The sequence below is a fragment of the Anguilla rostrata genome, chromosome 6 (assembly GCF_018555375.3).
Source record: "Anguilla rostrata isolate EN2019 chromosome 6, ASM1855537v3, whole genome shotgun sequence".
Taxonomy (NCBI): domain Eukaryota; kingdom Metazoa; phylum Chordata; class Actinopteri; order Anguilliformes; family Anguillidae; genus Anguilla; species Anguilla rostrata.
Window position 1 is genome coordinate 1113469 of NC_057938.1, and position 20679 is coordinate 1134147.

The 20679-nt window shown below is 49.4% G+C and overlaps 2 protein-coding genes across 38 annotated transcripts in view; both read left to right on the plus strand.

Annotated features, from left to right (window-relative positions):
• LOC135257798 (glutamate receptor ionotropic, NMDA 3B-like) overlaps positions 1 to 11547 on the plus strand; it is a 46957-nt gene extending 35410 nt beyond the window's left edge. For 7 of the 37 annotated variants that reach the window (XM_064340927.1, XM_064340929.1, XM_064340931.1 and 4 more), the window contains 5 exons: positions 787 to 902; positions 3113 to 3264; positions 6733 to 6897; positions 7909 to 7976; positions 8442 to 11547. In XM_064340927.1, coding sequence (XP_064196997.1) covers positions 787 to 902; positions 3113 to 3264; positions 6733 to 6897; positions 7909 to 7976; positions 8442 to 8919 — 979 coding nt within the window. In that variant the 3' untranslated portion in view covers positions 8920 to 11547. The remainder of the gene's footprint in view (positions 1 to 786; positions 903 to 3112; positions 3265 to 6732; positions 6898 to 7908; positions 7977 to 8441) is intronic. The other 30 variants (XR_010330777.1, XR_010330772.1, XR_010330757.1 and 27 more) reach the window with 30 other exon arrangements.
• Positions 11548 to 15981: 4434 nt separating this feature from the next.
• LOC135258119 (phospholipid phosphatase-related protein type 3-like) overlaps positions 15982 to 20679 on the plus strand; it is an 11557-nt gene continuing 6859 nt past the window's right edge. The window contains exons 1-3 of the mRNA XM_064341375.1: positions 15982 to 16509; positions 19887 to 19991; positions 20455 to 20640. Coding sequence (XP_064197445.1) covers positions 19911 to 19991; positions 20455 to 20640 — 267 coding nt within the window. The 5' untranslated portion in view covers positions 15982 to 16509; positions 19887 to 19910. The remainder of the gene's footprint in view (positions 16510 to 19886; positions 19992 to 20454; positions 20641 to 20679) is intronic.

Consider the following 20679-nt stretch of genomic DNA (forward strand, 5'->3'; position numbering starts at 1 on the left):
TCTCTCTCTCTCTCTCACACACACACACACTCTCTCTCTCTCTCTCTCTCACACACACACACACTCTCTCTCTATCTCTCTCTCTCTCACACACACACTCTCTCACTCTCAGGCTGTTAGCTGCATTAGCCGCATGGTGCAGAGTACAGGGCCCTGGAGCCTTGGCTTTAAAATACTTTCATCTATTGTGCAGGAGGGAGACCAGAAAACACACACATACACGCACTGCGCACCTCTGTCATACACACGCACTGCGCACCTCTCTCTCACACACACACTGCGCACACACACACGCACTGCGCACCTCTCTCTCTCACACACACAGACGCACACACTCCTCACACAGACTGGTCACTGCTCTTTCACACCATAATCCTCCCTGATGACAGCTTTCCACACAAACCCAGTTCCTGCTCTGTGGAGCAGCGAGTGCAGAACAAATGTGTACGGGAAGTGTGTGTTTGTGCGTGCACACGTGTGTGTGGTAGGCGTGAGTGTTTGTATGAGAGTGGGCCGGTGTAAGCCCCTCCCCCTGTGTGTTGAAGGATAGACGCCCCTGTGAGTGTTTGTATGAGAGTGGCGGTAAGCCCTCCTGTGTTTGAAGGATAGACGCCCCTGTGAGTGTTTGTATGAGAGTGGGCCGGTGTAAGCCCCTCCCCCTGTGTGTTGAAGGACAGACGGCCCTGTGAGTGTTTGTATGAGAGTGGGCCAGTGTAAGCCCCTCCCCCTGTGAGTGTTTGCATGAGAGTGGGCCCCAGTGTAAGCCCCTCCCCCTGTGTGTTGAAGGACAGATCCCCCTCAGCTTGACGCGTTTATCATGGACAAGGCGCTGCTGGACTACGAGGTGTCCATCGATGCAGACTGCAAACTGCTGACCGTGGGAAACCCCTTCGCCATCGAAGGTGAGAACCTCCCCTTCTTCCTCTTCCTCATTATCACTACCATCATCATCACCATCCTTATCATCAGCATCTTCATCCTTATAATCATATTCATTATCATCTTCATCACCATCCTTATCATATTGATCACCATCTTCATCACCATCCTTATCATCATCTTCATCACCATCATCACCATCCTTATTACCATCGTTATTATCATCATCACCATCGTCATCTTCACAATCCTTATCACCATTATCATCATCTAACCATCACTGTCATCATCATCATTATATATCATCATCACAATCCTCATCACCACCATCATGATCATGGTAATGGTGTCCAGCTAACTGTATCATGATTGATAACTAATGTAATTAAAGATGAAGGCTCCACTGCTCGCTGCTTACCAGGCTGCTCTGAGCGGACCCCTGGGATTCAGACACCCCGAATCTCTTCCACAAAAAGTTCTCCTTGAGCCTGTCCCACAGTGTTATTAATCTGAAAATCTGATGTGATTTCTTTAATTCGATGAAGAATTGGAGACAGTGTCCCGCCAGAGGGAAATTGTAATTGGAGAAATATCTGGAACGGGTGGAGTTGGTGATCGATAGTAGGCTGGTTTCTCACTCCTCCTGCCTCTGCCCCCCCCTTTCCTATTACCGTCCAGCCTTCACCTGCATCATTTCCTTCATTCAGAATGACACCCCGCCCCCCCAGTGTCCCCAGGTATGTTTGATGACCTTTGGTTCTGGACTGCCCTGTTTGTGCTGACCTGATTTATGAGCAGTAGAGCAGAGCTGGGGTCACTTGCCTTCTCAGCTTATTCCGTTCAGGAAATGAATTTAAATTTACTTTATGGATTGACCTCCAAACCTTGTGAGATGGTGTGAAGCCAGGGAGGGTTTAAGAGCAGGACGGAGCACGGTTGAGGCTAAACACAGCTGAGGCTGAATCTACAGAGAACACAGCTGAGGCTGAATCTACAGAGAACACAGCTGAGGATAAATCTACAGAGAACACAGCTGAGGCTAAATCTACAGAGAACACAGCTGAGGATGAATCTACAGAGAACACAGCTGAGGCTAAATCTACAGAGAACACAGCTGAGGATGAATCTACAGAGAACACAGCTGAGACTAAATCTACACAGGACACAGCTGAGGCTGAACTGGCAGGCAGCACCTCTGAATCTAATTGGTGAGCAGCCCAGATATTTAGTTGTCTTCCTCAGGCCTCTGTACAGAACACGGTGCCTGCTGGGATGTTCTCAGGCTCATCTTTATGACTGTGGCCCTCTTTCTCAAATTCAAATTCAAAATGTTCTTTAGTTGCATGACAAGTAAACTTGCATTGCAAAAGCAATGGAATATACAGTAAATGACAAACAGACCCCTACAACCAGAAGAGGGGAAAAGAAGAAGAACAACCCCCCATACACGTATGCAAGTATAGATACACACACATACATACAAACACACACACATACTCACAGACACAAACACACACCCAGGTTAAAACATATTTATATTATAACAATTTATGAACCTGTCAGTATTAGGAGTGCACAGTACCACTTGCTCGCTGTCTCCCTCTCTCCCTCCCTCCCTCTCTCTTTCTCCCTCCCTCCCTCTCTCTCTCTCTCTCTCTCTTTCTCTCCCCCTCCCCCTCCCCCTCCCCCCCCCCAAGCCCTTACTCTGTTTCTTATGTCTACATGATGTACGATGTGCCTCTGCTCCAGGGTGACTGTCTCTCTGTAAGATCACCAACTCTTTTTAATTAATATTTTCAATTAAAGTCTCCTTAAGAAAATTGAGAGGAAGTTTGACGTGATCTCTGGGAACAGAGGGATGAGTGATTGAGATGTAAGGACGTCTTCAGGGTCGTTTTTCCTTTGCATGGCCTTAGATGGGTGTTCAAGTTAGATTAATGGAGACACTTCAGAACTTTGTACTGAAGAAGCATGACAACCCTGGCCATCACCCTCCAAGCAGGCCTACTCATCCCTGGTCCAGGACGGCCACAGTACCCGCAGGCCTACTCATCCCTGCTCCAGGAGGGCCACAGTACCCGCAGGCCTACTCATCCCTGCTCCAGGAGGGCCACAGTACCCGCAGGCTTACTCATCCCTGCTCCAGGAGGGCCACAGTGCCTGCCGAGCTCTGTACTGTCGTGAACCTCTGACCCCTATGTCATGTGACCTTCTGTCCCTCCCCTCCCTCCAGGCTACGGGATCGGGCTGCCCCAGAATTCCCCGCTCACTTCCAACCTGTCGGCCTTCATCAGCCGCTACAAGTCGGATGGGTTCATGGACATGCTCCACGACAAGTGGTACAAAGTGGTGCCCTGCGGAAAGAGGGTCTTCGCCGTGACTGAGGTGAGCCGGTGAACCGGGACAGCGCCCCTTGGTGCAGGGCAGTGGAAATGCGCAATGGCTGTCTGTGAAGTACAGGGGTGGGGACCTGCACAGTCTCTCAGCATGATGAAACAGTACCACCTGGTGCAGGGGAGGGGAAATGCATCAGCATAAGATGTATCACGAAACTCATAAGGTTTACGTTCGGATATGCCAATGTTTTACAGTTGGCAGAGTTTTGCTGTGTAAGTTTGTGAAAATCGATGTTTCTTTTCACGTCAACAGTTAATCTGCAGGCGTTTTACTGTTGCCTAAAGAGTACAAAGTGTTTCAAAACTCATTTGGCCAGGGTCTGGTGAAGGTTTCGGACAAATCTTCCCTGGTGTGGCTCAGTCTCCTCTCCTGTCCTTTATGTAGAAGATGTTTATGAACTCATTTGAGTTCCACTCAGATATTTGTGTTAAATTATTGTTATGGCTGGAGTCGGGCCACGGTTTAATAATGTTTAATAATGTTTGTAAAAACGGTTCCAGAACATCACTTTTATTTAATTAAACATTTTTATTTTCCATTAAAGTATATACATATATATATATATATATATATATTTTTTTTTAATTAACCATGATTTATTTCCAATTGCATTCGTAAGTCTTTCCCTTAACCCACAGCTCTGTAAATCTGGGAGAGGGAGGACAGCCTCTGTCCAGTGGGGCAGGGGGTCGAGGCGGGGGTCGGGATAGCATTATACCTGGATTACCTCTGCCCGTCTCATAGCAACCCCCCCCCCGCAGACTCAGATCCCCAGGGGGGGTCTGCTGCTCCTCAGCGGGATGAGCTCTGTTTTGGGTTTTTCTGCCGGTCAGCCGCTCTGATGTGTGACTGTTATCTGGGCCCCACGCTGGGCCCCCTGGCGTCCCGAGAGCGCCTGGGGGGGGGCGGTGAGGGGGGGGGTCTCTCAGGCACATCCACAAGTCTGTAATCACAGGGAAAATTGCCCCCCCACCCCCCAGTTTTAATCAGATGTGAGAATGCTGCTATGGGGGCTCGCTGCTCGACAAGTCAAAACTCAGGGGGGGGTATCAGGTGGGGGAGGGGGGGGTTCTGCCACCAGGGTTATTACCCAGAAGCCACCACTCCCCATGCAGGTGTCTCACTCTGCCTCTGGGTGCCATGGCGACAGCATTGCTCTAAAAATGATGGGAGTGTGCGCCACGGGGGACCCCCACACTGCAGAGGTCCCCTGACCGACATAAGGGGGGGGGGGGGGCTGTCAGCCAGTCAAAATCAACCTCCTCTGCTCAGCTTGCAGTCCCTGATTGGCCGATGCCCTCCTGATCCACACACACACAGGCTGAGCTCTGATAGTGGCGTCAGTGCTCACAAGCAACACCAGAGGAACTCAACAAGCCTGCGCAACTGACACAAAATAAATCTGCTTCTGATTGGTCGGCCTCACATGAATCCTTTGAAATGATCACAGATTGTAAATAAGATGTTCCTGGTTTGTTGGCCTTAACTCAAAGGTGTAATAACACTGTTGCTAATTGGTCAGCCTCAGCTCAAAGCTGTAATAACACTGTTGCTAGTTGGTCAGCCTCAGCTCAAAGGTGTAATAACACTGTTGCTAATTGGTCAGCCTCAGCTCAAAGCTGTAATAACACTTTCTGATTGGTCGGCCTCAGCTCACAGATGGTATTGACGCTCTTGTGGGTGTTCGGTGTTCCAACAGCCCCACCCCCCCCCCCCCCCCGTGAAGGACGCGCACGGCGAGCCGAAGCGTTTTGCTTCCCAGCAGGGACAGAGAAGAGCATTAAGGGGCAGTAAAGTGTAATGGCAGACTCACTGGCACATCAGCATGAGCCCTAAAGCTTTACCCTTCATTTACCGTCTCAAACTGCCGTTTACAGAACCACAAACGGCTTCGCTTCTGCACTTATTTTACGTGTTTCTGTGTGGGGGCGGGGGCGGGGGCGGGGGGGGGGGGGGGGGGGGGGGGGGGGGATTATACAGGCTTCCGTTTGAAACGATTATTCCTTTGAAATGATTAGGCCTTTAATTTGCGTTTCCTCAAGCAGATCCTTGTGGCTGGCTGTGCGGGGTGAGGCGGGGCGGGGGGTGAGGTAGGGCGGGGCGGGGTGAGAGGGGGTTGTTTTTGAAGGGGGCTTAGAGAGGACAGTCCACACACTGCGCCCCAGATAAAGTTCTGCCGTTGGAGGGGCAGTCCAAAACCTGTCACAGGCCCGGCAGTGCTGTGCCAGGATTAATTTAGCGGGGTGGGGGTTGGGTGGGGGGGTTGGGCGGTGGGTCGGGTGGGTGGGGGTTGAGGGGGGGTTAGGTGGGGGGGGTGGGGTTGGGTGGGGGTTGGGTGGGGGGGGGGGTGGGGGGGGGGGGTGGGATGGGGTTGGGTGGGGGTTGGGTGGGGTTGGGTGGGGTTGATGTTTGATGCGTCTCTCGTCAGACACGCCCCACTCTTAGTGCTGTTCCGAATGCGTCAGCGTCACACACTCTGACAGGTACAGCGTCCGATAGGACAGCGAGCAATCGCTCGGATCCCTGGGAGAGGCGGGGCCTGGGGGGCCGGGAGGGGGGGGGATTATAAAATAAAGCCGAGGCGGGTGATGGTATCTCTCTAAGCCGGGATATCCGCTGTGTTCGTTTCCACACCCCCGCACTTCCCTGCTGGCGCTGGATAAGCCCCCGCTCTGTGGGGGGGGGGGGGGGGAGGAGGAGACCCCGCGCCCCAGTGCTGCGTATCGGGCCCGCGCTCTGTAGGTGGGGGGGGGGGGGGCGGGGAATGGCGCACGGTGTGCGTTTGCGCGGTTTCACCGGGGGGGCCACCGCTGCTTCGTTACGATTTCAGTTAGGCTGCGGCTCTTAATTCTGATTGGTCCCAGTCAGCAGGGCCTGCTGTGCTGATTGGCAGGGACACTCGGCCTGGAGCCGAATCTGTGCTGCCCCCTGCAGGACACTCCGTGCCACTGCCTCAGTGCAGAGGTCGTTTGTTCCTGTTTGTGAGTGTATACCGCGCTCACTTGTCTTCTCTCCTCCTTTCTCTGCGTTTCCCTGTCCCTCTCCCTCGCTTTCTCCCGCTGTTTTCCGCCTCTTGGCAGCGGTTGGCGGGCTGTGCAGTAAGGGCTGTGTCTGCAGTAAACTGGCAGGCTGTGCTGCAGTAAAGCGGGAGCTGTGTCTGCAAAGTCGTAGGCTGTTGCGAAGGTCGTAAGGGCTGTGTCTGCAGTAACAGCTGTGCAGTAAGGGCTGTGTCTGCAGTAACAGCTGTGCGGTAAGGGCTGTGTCTGCAGTAACAGCTGTGCGCAGTAAATCTGGATGTGCTTCAGTGCTGAATCCGCTCTGCTTCTCTCAGCTACGAGGAGACTAACAGGAAGACCTCTCTCCACTCCTCTCTCCCTCCGTCCCTCCTTCCCTCCCCCCTCTCTCCCTCCATCCCTCCCCCCACTCTCCCCCCACTCCCCCCCCCCCCCCTCTCAGACCCTGCAGATGGGTATCCAGCATTTCTCCGGGCTTTTTGTGCTGCTGTGCGTTGGCGTTACTGGAGCGCTCCTCTCTCTGGCCGGAGAGCACGCCTTCTACCGGCTGGTCCTGCCGCACATCCGCCGCCGCCAGAAACTCCGCTACTGGCTCCACACCAGCCAGGTGAGTGCCTGTCACAGCGCCCCCTGTGGCTGGAGGTCTGCACTGCACCTGACGGCAGCTCTCTCTGTCCTTCCACCCTTTAGAACGGGACAGACCGTCCTTAATGAGCAGCTCATGCAGCCCTGCAGATAACATGCAGGGAATTAGAAAAGCGCTCAAGTGCCTAATTAGCTTAAAGCATTGCCTTAATTTATTTATTTTTTAAATACATTTTATATTGCAGTGTGTTAATAACCTTTTCTGCCCCAAGCCTGGTAAATGTTCAAGAAATGTTGTGATGCGTGTTCCTACAGTACATGTCATTTTTTCCCTGCCAATACTGATAGAAAACATAAAACCAAGTCTACAATTTATTCATCTGTTTGGCCATAATGTGGTGTATTTATTTTTGTGTTTTGCTGAGTATCAGAGCTTTTGAATGAATTAATGAATCATTGCATTTATACAGCAGTTTTTTGAACGCTCAGAGTGCTTTACAGTGATGAGTGGGAACTGGCCTCACCCACCACCAATGGATGGATGGAAAACGTATGGTTCCTGAATTACTAAGACCAGTGAACATCTGTTAATTAATCACTTTGACACTTTGACACGAGAAAGTATTGATCGCTTATATTAAGTCAAGTTGATTTTCTGCACTCCCCTCTTAAAATGAAAGAACAGCGCCCTCTGCTGTACCATATGGGCCATCTCTGCCATAAAGAAAGGGGTTATGCTGTCCTATGCTGGGCACTGAGGGAGTTACAGCTTGAGGAATGCCATCCATGCTAAGCTTGCTAGCACTGTCGTGCTTTTCGGAGCTTAAGATGGACTTGAGGGCTTTTTCACACCAGTTAAAAGATTGACTGCAGCTGAAATGAGCAAAACATATCATGTCAGAGTTGGAAAAAATGAAATTCTTACTTTAAGCAGGTAAGAAAATAGATAAATGTGCACATCCAGTGATGCACTGCTGCAGAAATGATAAATCTGTTTTCCCATCATTGGCACTGTTGTCATTCTGTTTGGCAGAAAATCCACCGTGCTCTGAACATGACCTACGAAGATGTTAAGAAAAAAAGGGCCAACGCAGAGAAAAGGTACAGACTGTGCTGTTATAACACAGTTAAACCTGTGCACAGAGATGGAACTGACCGCTGTTATTACACAGTTATACCTGTGCACAGAGATGGAACAGACTGTTGTTATAACACAGTTAATCCTGTGCACAGAAATGGAACTGACTGTGCTGTTATAACACAGTTAAACCTGTGCACAGAGATGGAACAGACTGTGCTGTTATAACACAGTTAAACCTGTGCACAAAGATGGAACAGACTGTGCTGTTATAACACAGTTAAACCTGTGCACAGAGATGGAACAGACTGTGCTGTTATAACACAGTTAAACCTGTGCACAGAAATGGAACAGACTGTGCCGTTATAACACAGTTAAACCTGTGCACAGAGATGGTAGACTATTCTGTTCAGACGTGTTTGTTTCTTTAAGAAAGTTGGCATTATTCAATTGAAATAATCTTCAGTACATATATTGCTCTCTCCTAGCTGTAATGTCCAGAAAGACCCATCCCTGCAGCCCCTCCCTCCTCCGCCTCCCCACGGTGCCACGGCAACCTGGACCTCCGAGGGGGTGCGCCCCCCCCAGGGACAGAAGGACACCAAGCGGGTCCACTTCAACCTGGAGACGCTCAACAGCCGAAAACTCCTGTCTCGCCCAGCCCCGGGGGAGGAGGAGGAGACGGGGGGGCGGGTGTGTGAGAACGGGGGGCCAGTGGCCCCGCCCCCTGCCCGTGCCCCAGCCCCGCCCCCAGCCCCAGCGCGGGACGGAGAGCTGGAGGAGCTGCAGGAGAGGATCGAGGGGTTTCGGGCTCAGCTGCGGGCAGCGCTAGCCCGTAGGGCGGAGCTACAGACCAGCCTGGCCAGTCAGCGAGTAGCCCCGCCCATCACTTCTGATGGCCCCTCCCCCGGCCCCACCCCCATTCCTAACCCCGCCCCTCGTACAAGCAGCAGTGAGACGAGGTGACCCAGGTCCCAGTGTAGTTGGGTTTGGGAGGGTTTTGTAGGAGTGAGCAGGATAACACCCCCCCCCCCCACCCCCTCCCTGAACACACACCTGGAATACCTGGTGCTCAGCAGAGGCTGTGGCAGCCAGAGTATCTCCTCACATGCTCGGTTCCTCTCTTAACCTCCTGTAGGGGGCGCCGGCCACTGCAGTTCATCAGGACTTCCTGAACAGGAGAGCCGTGACACGCTTCCATTGGGGGGGGCGCCTGGTCACCATGGCTACGGAAGTGTGGCGAGCTCAGACTGGACCAGATGGGCGGGGCGCGGAGCTTCGATGGGCGGAGTCTGGTGACTGCAGAGGGTGATATTGCCCCTGTAAAAGGATGGTCTGTTACCTGGGCCTGCCATCAAGGTTCTTGTCGGGAGATTGTGCCCTTTGGTGACTTTGATTGGCTGCTCAGATCACATGGGTTACAGGAACACACCTCGTTGATTTACAGAAACCTGCCTGCATATTAAATAAGTGTTTTTTTAGCATTTTATTTTCATTTGCACTGTGGAACACTTATACTAGTGGATAACACAGGAGTACACAGCAATGCGTTCTGGGAGTCGGAGTGAGCTGCCGCTGTCACCAACAGAGGATTCTGGGAATTGGAGGATCTGGCAGGTAAAGAGACTGCAGTAAGGACTCATTTTATGGTGTTCAGTGATTATTTATCTTTGCAAGACCAAAATAGCTCCTCTAACCAAACCCTTGTTTTCAGAAATAAATGCTTGTCTGATAGAAATGTTCTTAGAAAGTCAATAAATAGATTCCTAAAGTTTGTTACATACCCATTGTGCCAAATACTGTTCTGATCTTGTCTAATGTTTTTAAACCTTGTTATTGTTATCTTTTGGATCCAACATTTGTCTTGTTGTTAGTCGTTAATAAGGCATAACTGTCTCCAGCTACCAGGGAATCCGCAAAGTCATCCAGGTGACCATTTAGCATACGCTAATGCTGTCCTTCAGGTGGAGGAGAGGGTGCAGCAGGTGAGATAAGGTGGACCGGGTGGAACGAGTCAAATAAGGTGGAGTAGGTGAGAGAGGGTGGAACAGGTGAGAAAAGGTGTAGAAGGTGAGAGTATGGATCAGGTGTGATAAAGTATAACAGGCACAGGTGAGAGCATGGAGCAGGTGAGAGTATGGAGCAGGTGAGAGGGTGGAGCAGGTGAGAGTATGGAGCAGGTGAGAGGGTGGAGCAGGTGAGAGTATGGAGTAGGTGGGAGAGGGTGTAGCAGGTGAGAGTATGGAGCAGGTGAGAGAGGGTGGAGCAGGTGAGAGTATGGAGCAGGTGAGAGAGGGTGGAGCAGGTGAGAGTATGGAGCAGGTGGGAGAGGGTGTAGCAGGTGAGAGGGTGGAGCAGGTGAGAGAGGGTGGAGCAGGTGAGAGTATGGAGCAGGTGGGAGAGGGTGTAGCAGGTGAGAGGGTGGAGCAGGTGAGAGAGTATGGAGCAGGTGAGAGGGTGGAGCAGGTGAGAGTATGGAGCAGGTGAGAGGGTGTAGCAGGTGAGAGAGGGTGGAGCAGGTGAGAGTATGGAGCAGGTGAGAGGGTGGAGCAGGGTATCTTCTGTCTCATGCCTTTATCAGGAAGATGAGGGTCATTAACAGCTGTCTGTAGAATGACTGTTCCCTCGGCTCTGTTACACCTGTGCACCTGTACACCTGTGCACCTGTGCTCCAGCGGGTGCTGCTGTGACTGTAAATCCCCTTTCAGGACTCAGTACACACCAAAATGTAAAATCCAAGGAAGAAAAAATACTTTCTAATGTACGTCTGCAAGTATTATTTGTAAAGAGGAGAAAAAGTCTATGTCACCACTTCCTTGAACATATGTGTGTATGAAAGGAGAATAGTTTATATATTTTGTACTGTGTGTGATATATTTAGATGTGTACTGAAATGTATTTTGGATTTTAATACTTTTGGCATATATGTACAGGCTGTACTATGACCTTTTGTCAGCAATCTGCCAGAAATTTGAAACTCTGAACTGTTTGCACAAATATCACCTGGGAAATTCTCCAGAGAATTATATGAAATTAAAACACATGCAAGCACAGGTATGTTTGTGGACTCGAGGGTGCAGTTCTGTAGTACATGTATAACAAAGCATTAACAACAACATTACAAAACATTAAGAAATGTAATGCAATTATTATAGCCGTTAATAAATGTGTGGGGTCAGGGTTGCCATTTAGAGACATTTACACCCAATTATACAATTAGTCCCATTGAGGGGGATTCAAGCCCAGAGAAACTCCATTGACTGCACCCTGGAGCATTCCCAATATGGCAACCCTGGTCTCATAATTCATTTCCTGATATTTGTTAATGTTAGGCTTACCATCCACTGTCTCTTTCAAAGCTGTTATTAATTATTTATTGAGTAGGCGTAACTGGCCTTATTCTGATGTCTGAAGAGTCTTTTCACAGCAGAAGTCTGATTTAGTGTTACAGCCAAATGCGTCCCGTCGGACTGAGAGCAGTTGGCCCGGTAGTGGTTTTGTAGCTTCCCTGAGAACCTTCAGTATGAAAATGATCCTGCGTTCGTAACAAACCCAGACAGAACGGGGAAAAAAATAAACGAGCATTCGAACGAAGCCCGTGTTTCGCCTCCTGTGTTATTTCTGTCGGTTCGAGGTTCTGGTCTCGAGCACACGCGTGTGCTGCGTGCTCCAGACCGCAGTAAAGCGTGCTGTTCTTTTAGCGTGTTTGTTCAGCGCTGCTGTTTCTCATCCCACATCGTCATGGTGCTAAAAGAACCCAAAAAAAGGTCCACCCTACAGTGAACAGCAATCCGCTGCTCCTCAATCCCAAGAGCTCTGTAATTCATGCGTTTATAAGTGATTTATAAGATATTTATAAGTGCTCTATAAGGCATTTCCATGTTCTTTATAACACATTTATAGGTGCTCTATATGGTATTTATAAGTGTTTTGTAAGGCATATGTAAGTTATTTATAAGTGCCATTTTAGAAAACTGAATGTTACGCGTTACCTAACCTTAACCCTCACCTTAACTGATCTGAGCGTTTAAAGTGTGTTTCCAAGAATGCTAAAGGCGTGTAAGCAGTTATCAAAGAATATATGAGCCTTTCTGCATTGCATGTGAAGTGGTGAAATTTTATATCCAGATATTTATTTCCTTATTTTACATCATTTGTCATTTTTTATAATTCATTTTTCTAGTCAGATGCCCTTATCCAAGGTGATCGCAGTGTAATATAATTTATATATTTTTGATTTATGAACATGTTCGCCTATTGGATCAACGCTTGCTGATTACACTTTAATGGACTAGTACAGTTCCATATTCAGGAGTGAATCTGGCAATCCCCAGGCATAAGTCTTCATTTCCTGGCCAATTACAGCACATTTGCTTTCAATTACAGCCAATTGCAGCTCACTAGCTTTCAATAATGGCCAATTACACCTGGCCGGCTTTCAGTGGCCAGTTGCAGTGCTGGGACTTTCAGTAAAAGATGGGGTTATGGTGGGTGGTAGAGGGAGATGTGGGTGGGAGGGGTGGGGGATGAGGATGGGGGGGGGGTGGGAGGCAAAGATGGGGTTATGGTGGGTGGTAGAGGGAGATGGGGTGTGGGGGAGAGGTGGGGTGGGGGCAGATGGGGTATGGTGGGTGGGTGGGTGGGGTGGTGTGGGTGGGGATGGGGGGATGAGGATGGGGGGTGGGAGGCGAAGATGGGGTTATGGTGGGTGGTAGAGGGAGATGGGGGAGGGGGTGGTAGAGGGAGATGGGGGTGGGTGGTAGAGGGAGATGGGGGTGGGTGGTTGGGGGAGGGGGTGGGTGGTAGAGGGAGATGGGGGAGGGGGTGGTAGAGGGAGATGGGGAGGGGTGGGTGGGGGGATGGGATGGGGGGGGGGTGGTAGAGGGAGATGGGGGAGGGGTGGGTGGGTGGGTAGGTGAGGTTGGGGGTGTGGGGGGCGAAGATGGGGTTATGGTGGGTGGTAGAGGGAGATGGGGGGGGGTGGGAGGGAGATGGGGGTGGTGGTAGAGGGAGATGGGGTGGGAGGGGGTGGTAGAGGGAGATGGGGGAGGGGGTGGTAGAGGGAGATGGGGGAGGGGGTGGTAGAGGGAGATGGGGGAGGGTGAGGTAACGGGGGATGTGTAATTGGGTGAGCCATGCGGAAACGTCGGGGCGCATTTTAATCGATTCAGCGAGCACACGCACCCCTGAGGGGGTCTGAGGAAGAAGAGGGTGAGAAACGGGCCTGAGAGGGCTGGAGCACCAAAACTGCCAAGCCGAGCGCCAACCCTAACCCTGTTTAAACCTGCAGGGGGCAGCAGAGAGCAGGACGCATATTAAAATCAGCTATTCCCTCACATAGCCATGATTCAGTGTGATTCTCATTTATATTGAGGGTTGTTTTTAAAATGCTTTTTCCCTTTTTTCTCCCTAGTTTGGAATGCCCAGTCATTCAGTGTTTGTGGTCATCATTGCCTGCTGATCTGAGAGAGAAGGGACAAGCTGCCACTGCTCTCTAACCTGGAGCTGCTCTCTGACCTGGAGCTCCTCTCTGACCCACTGCTGCTCTCTAACCCGGAGCTGCTCTCTAACCTTGAGCTGCTCTCTAACTCGCTGCTGCTCTCTAACTCGCTGCTGCTCTCTGACCTGGAGCTGCTCTCTAACCCACCGCTGCTCTCTAACCTGGAGCTGCTCTCTGACCCACCACTGCTCTCTGACCCGCTGCTGCTCTCTAATCTGGAGCTGCTCTCTGACCCGCTGCTGCTCTCTAACCTGGAGCTGCTCACTAACCCACCACTGCTCTCTGACCCGCTGCTGCTCTCTAATATGGAGCTGCTCTCTGACCCGCTGCTGCTCTCTGACCTGGAGCTGCTCTCTAACCCGGAGCTGCTCTCTAACCTGGAGCTGCTCTCTGACCCGCCGCTGCTCTCTAACCTGGAGCTGCTCTCTGACCCACCACTGCTCTCTGACCCGCTGCTGCTCTCTAATCTGGAGCTGTTCTCTGACCCGCCGCTGCTCTCTAACCTGGAGCTGCTCTCCAATTCCCCCCGATCGGCCCCCGCCCGATTTCATACTAGACGGTTGGTATACCAGACCATAGAGTGCATCCACACACTAGAGCAGTTCTTTAACTGATACCGACCATTGAGTGCATCCATGCGCTATTTTTAGATTCAGGGAAAGTTATAAGCCAAGATGAGCAAAATGGCCGAGACTCGACATTTTCCGCTCTGCTGCGAAACACAGCGTGAAAGACGCCGTCTCTGCCTTGCTTTGAAAAATGTGTTTGAAAATTACCCCCCTGGGGTGTGCGCTGAGAACGCACCGCAGTCCTGCCCCCCCACCCCCCCTCCTCGAGCCCCCCGACCCCCAGCCAGACTCATTTAGAAACGTTCACCCCCCCCGGGGGCTACTAGAGAATCAGCTCACCGCTTCTTTATTACTGCATGAACAAGGGGGGGAGAGAGAGGAAGGGGAAGAGATAAAGATGATGATGACCTATTATTTTTATTATTGTTATTATTATTTTGGTACGAGTAGGCATGCTTTCTTTAAGCTGTTAAATTGTACTTTGCTGTTTGTAATTAACTATGTACACATTCTTCATTACAATGGGGTAGGGTGTGTGTGGTGTGACTTAGTTAGCTGTGTGTCTGGTTAGCAGTGTTAGGGAGGGGGTGTGGCTCTGAGAGCCTGATTCTGATTGTTTGTTAGTTTCTGGCCAGCTGGGCCCAGCCCGTGGGGTTGGGGTGGGGTGGGGGGTGGGGGGTGGGGCACACACGGGCCCCCAGGACCCACCCCCCACTCATCCATCATCACAGACTCACACAGAGAGAGAGAGAGAGGGGGAGGGGTAGGGGGAGAGGATAGAGAACCGTACATGACCACAACCCTAACCCCAACACTGAACACGACCACAGCCCTAACCCCAATACTGAGCATTACCACAAGCCTAACCCCAACACTGAACATGACCATAACCTTGACCCCAACACTGAATGCTGAAAACGACCACAACCTTAACCACAATACTGAACAAGACCACAACCCTAATCCCAACACTGAGAGACAGTGGATTTGGGGGTGTACAGTGCTGTAAGCGGCAGTGCATTTGGGGGTGTGACCCCCGCAGGACCCCCCAGATGCATGCCTTTACTGGGAAACTGTTTCTGCGTCTGGTACTGACTGGGCCGAGCGGGGCTGGTGGACCGTGCAGACGCTCAGACAAAATGCAGGAGTTTAGGGACGTGTTCCTGAGGGTCAGGTGTGCTCAGAGGAGGGAGTATAACATTGTGAATGAGTCAGCCTACACACACACACACACCCCCACCCAGCCCGTACCCAATCCTGGCCACACACTCGTACAGATTACACTGCATGACGTGACATTACAGGCATTTGGCAGACGCTCTTGTCCAGCATGAGGGCACCAAATTAAGACAGACCACAAATATGTGATTAGAATGTTCTTAATCAAACATTCTAATGCTGATGTCACAATCGCCACTGTTAACTGAAAGCAGTGGAGTTTTGAAACGCTGACATCGAATCATTTTGGGTGGAAAAAATATATATATATTTTGCATTATGAAAAAATCTACACTTTAAAGGGTTAAAAAACAGAGCCTTCGGTGGAGGGCTCTGGGGACAGCATATGGGATTAGAATAAGAGGTTTGCGCGTATAATAAAATCTAACGGAGGAAGAAAAGAATGTAATTACATCAAAGCGTGCTGCGGGTGAACGTGCAAAACTTTGAACTGAGACACGCCCCCTCCCCTCCCCTCCCCTCCCCCCAATCCCACCAACTGCCCCAGTTTTTTTTTTTTTTCTTTCTTTCCCCTTCGGTCTTACTGTTACAGAAGCAAGATGCATATTCTCCCTTGGTGGTGTGGTTGTTGTTGGGGGTGGGGTGGGGGCTGGGGGGGGGTGACTGAGAGAAATCGGTGTCTGCGATAGCGTGATTACAAAGGAGCGTGAAGGCATAGAACCCCCCCCCCCCCACCCCACCTTCCCCAGCTATCACACACACACACACACAGCGCGCATACACTATCTCTCTCTCTCACACACATACTCCGTCCCTCCCTCCACGTTTTTGGCCTCGCTGTCTTTGTGTTCACAGACCATCCCGATATACAAGCTTGATAACGGTTTATCACCGCTCGCTTTCGTCACAACGGCACTGGTGGATGTTTAGATGGGTAGGAGAAGGTGTGGATAGGCATCCGTTTTTATTTTTGATTCATCAAAAAACCAAACCCGAAACCCTGGAACGGGGAAGGGGGGGTGCCTTTTGAGGGTTTTTGGAAGCAAGACAGCAATCTAAGCGGCATTTGAAGGTGTTTAAATTGGAAATAAAACGAACCGTAACTGTTGGAAATTGCAAGCCGATGCAGCCTCAGCACTAGAATACGGTTTCGCGTGCTCGGTGACGTGGGGGTAAGAGCGTGAAATGGATTGAGTTGCAGCGAGATAAATTGGAGCATCTCAAACACATTCACACGCGGTCTGGAAAAGAGCCTTAGAAGGGAGCCTCGCTCGTTTTACGAAATCCACACAATCTACGAGAAAAAAGGTGAGACGACGCGGGGTTTTCTGTCTCTTTCGTGTTCCGTACACTTCAGCAGTGGTCGCCGAAATGAGCTGCTGACGGAACGGTATGAGAATGATGCGGTGCGCGTGGCTGCGGAGAGCAGCATGAACTGGGCGGGCGGCTGCGAGTAGCGTAGAATAATTAATCATTAAATATATGTATTCTGACCTGCTTGTGTCCCCTCCCTTAAATACGTTTCCCTCGGTCTCCTGCTCTTACCGATGGTTAGTTCACGTGCACGTTAATGGCTCGTGCGGTTATTGCCTGCGCTCCACGGTGAGGGAACCTAGAGGGAGAGCCGACGCTAATGTCACTGTGACAGATGGTGCCATTATTCTTAAAACCAAAAAACAAAAACAAAAAAAAAAACGATTTTTGCGGTCCATCATTTCCCCGGGCAGATTAGCATCTATTTATCTTTTAGACTGTTTTATTTAAATGGTTGTGATTGACTATGCCCCATATTTGAGGCCAATCATGTTTGCAGTTTTCGGCATGTGGTGCTCATCGTGCCGACATCAAAAGTGGCCTGCATAGCCGACATGTGTATTTATGTCTATTTATGTGAATACATATTTGCTATGTCAAGGCGCGTGATGTGCATTAGGTGGTGCTAGATTTTTTCTCATTGCGATTTCAGCTCGTGATTTGTCATGTCACATCCCCACGCGCGAGTCAGCTACTGTACGGTGGGAATCACAGATGTGTTACAGTAACGTGCAATTTTCTTTTTAGGTGGATGTCTTCCACCCGTAGTGCGTCCGCATGGTAACAATGTGTGATGGTTTTACTACCGGGAACAGACTCAGATGCGCGAGCCCATTTCGAAAGCAATTACTGAACGTCAGATGGGGTCTCGTGACGATGAAGCAGTCGCGTTACCGAGCAGCGCGTGTGAAATTCCGGTGAGAGCAAACTATTCCGAGTGACACGTGCAGCATATTCGTACGGTCTGATATTATTTGGCTCAATCTGGTGACCTTAAATTGTACGTTCCTGCAATATTCTCAGATTTTGAATTAAGTTCCGACTTCATTTAGAGTATAAGCCATTCCTATAAGAGTGCAAGAGTGTAGTTAGTTTATGTATTTGTTTATTTCTTTTATTTTATTTTTTCAAAATTTGTGCGGAAGATCAAAGAAACACGTCGATTTATTTTGCAGTAGTTATAGAATTACTGTAATTACTGCAAAAAATGTTTTTCCATGTCATCGTTAGGCCTACTGTTGCTTGTTTAAGCTAATCGTGTTACTTGCAGAGTTCGTTGTTTGTGTTCTTTTGACTAACTATTCTTGGCAATCTCCGCGTCAATTTCTTAAATATGCGCGACTCAGCTTCGCGTCAGTTTCTTATACATGCATGGGAGATGGAGAGGGCTGTGCATTAAGCATGTGAATGTAATCCTGAGCATTCTTTAAGAGAACAGATCACACTTAAAAATAGACATATACCCTATTTCGTTTATTACACAGTATGGCATATCACAATTTAATAATCTATACCTCTCATCATTTTTTCCCCTTTTGCAGCGAAGGGGGAAAACACAATTATGTGAAGCTCATTTAGACTGCCCATATGTAGTCTCGTGCCCGAGGGCTGTTGCGAGGCTTTGCTCCGCAGTGGAGTTTGCTCCTAACAGATGCGATAATGGCTTATACATGCTTCAGTGCTGAGAAAATGAACGCAGTATGCAAAAAATCCCATGTGTAATTAACGGTGAGTTTCGTCTGAATCGTAGGAGGTTTGTTACGTTCTGGTGCGTGTTTTTATTTCCGCTGTTACTTCCTAACTGTGCACTTCCCCGATGAATAAATTGTGCCTTTAAACTTAACAAAGGAAAACCTTTAATAAATTAATTATTTTACAGGGGCAATGCATATTAATAACATTTCTGTAAATGTGCTGGAGTCAGCCAAAAAAGACTCATTTTCATCTGTGGCCCCTGGGCTACATGTTCTGGCTGTGGCACATTACATTACATTACACATTCCAACACATTACATTACACATTCATTTACATTACACATTACATTGCATTACATTCCAACACATTACATTACACATTCATTTACATTACACATTACATTCCATTGCATTACATTCCATTACACATTCATTTACATTACACATTACATTACACATTACATTCCATTGCATTACATTCCATTACACATTACATTACATTACATTACACATTACATTACATTCCATTACATTACATTACACATTCATTTACATTACACATTACATTACACATTACATTCCATTGCATTACATTCCATTACACATTACATTCCATTGCATTGCATTACATTCCATTACACATTACATTCCATTGCATTGCATTACATTCCATTACACATTACATTACACATTACATTCCATTGCATTACATTCCATTGCATTGCATTACATTCCATTACACATTACATTCCATTACATTACACATTCACTTCGGGAGGAGCGCGAGCGTCTCTCCAGCGGATGTACGCGTCAGTGAGCTCGCTCCACTTTTAGTTTTATTTTCTTTTTTTTTGCTTTCTGACAATTATTGTCAGAAAAGGGGGGAGGGGGGCAGAGGGGGGCGGATATCATATCAGCCACGCAGAGCGACGCCTGCCTGCATGCCACGCAGTTAGAGAGGGAGAGAGAGAGGAGAGAGAGGAAGAGTTCCTCTTTAGAGAGGGAGAGAGAGAGGGAGTCCCTCTATAGACAGAGAGAGGGAGTCTCTCTTTAGAGAGAGAGAGAGAGAGGGAGTCTCTCTTTAGAGAGGGAGAGAGAGAGGGAGTCCCTCTATAGACAGAGAGAGGGAGTCTCTCTTTAGAGAGAGTGAGAGAGAGGAGTTCCTCTTTAGAGCTCATATAAGGTCCTCATTGCACTGTTGATTGATTCAGACTGACCCCTCCCTCTGTAGAGGTAATTAGCCTTCAGCTGCTTAGGGGGCTGGGGGTGGGTGGAGTTCATCATCCAATCGATGGCTGCATGTGGAAGGGGCTTGTGTGCCTGCTGGAGTGTCAGAGCCTGACGAGCAGCCATTTTAAATATGGATGTTTCCCGTGCCTGCAGGGTGCTGATTGGCTGTCTGAAGGGGGCTCTACTGGCCTGGGGACTCAAGTGATCTGTTGTGCTCTGCGATGTCTTCTGCTGCTTTTTCCAAGATTTTTCACCATACTAATGATACTTTTTCAGGCTTTTGTACACCATGTTTGTCCTGTGGGAGATGTAATCTTTGTATTATGCTAAAACAAACACTTACTATGTCCCTGTAGTTTTCATGTCTCACAGTGTCCCTGTACTGAAATGTGTTATTTAGGGTTATAAGGGGTTATAATGGGTTATGTTAATCTGTTTTCTCTCAGTTTGATCCCTGACTGGGTGCGGCTATGATTTCGCCTAAAGACAAGCCCAAGAAGAGGCCTCCTAAAGACAGCATGACCCTCCTGCCCTGCTTCTATTTCGTAGAGGTGAGTCCCAGAGCTGCCACGGCCACCTGATGGGGAAACCGCGAAACGTGGGAGCTACGGGACGCCATTACGGGGCGTGTCTATGAAATACCAAAATTGGCGTAAATATGTAACATCTATAAATATGAATAATTTTATCTTGGAATGTACTGCCCAAGATAATAATAGTAAGGATAGTAATAGTAAGGATTTACATGATCTGTGCTGAAATACTTTTAGCCGTGTAGTGTATGTGCACACCTGACATTCAACATCTCATCCAAAATTATGGGCATTAATATGGAGTTGGTCCACCTTTTGCTGCTACAACAGCCTCCACTCTTTATACTAGATATTGGAGCATTGCTGCAGGGATTTGCTTCCATTCCATTCCATTGCCAGAAGAGCATTAGTGAGGTCTGGCACTGATTGGGTGATTAGGCATTACATTACTTACATTTTTGCCCCCCCCCCCCCCACCCAGCTGCCGATCGTGGCGGCCTCCATGGCGTCTCTGTATTTCCTGGAGCTGACGGACGTCCTGCAGCCGGCCCGGACGGGCTTCCACTGCCACGACCGCGCCCTCAGCATGCCCTACGTGGACGGGTCCGAGGAGCTGATCCCGCTGCTCATGCTGCTCAGCCTGGCCTTCGCCGGCCCTGCCGCAGCGGTGAGAGCAGCACGCCGTCACACACACACACACACACAC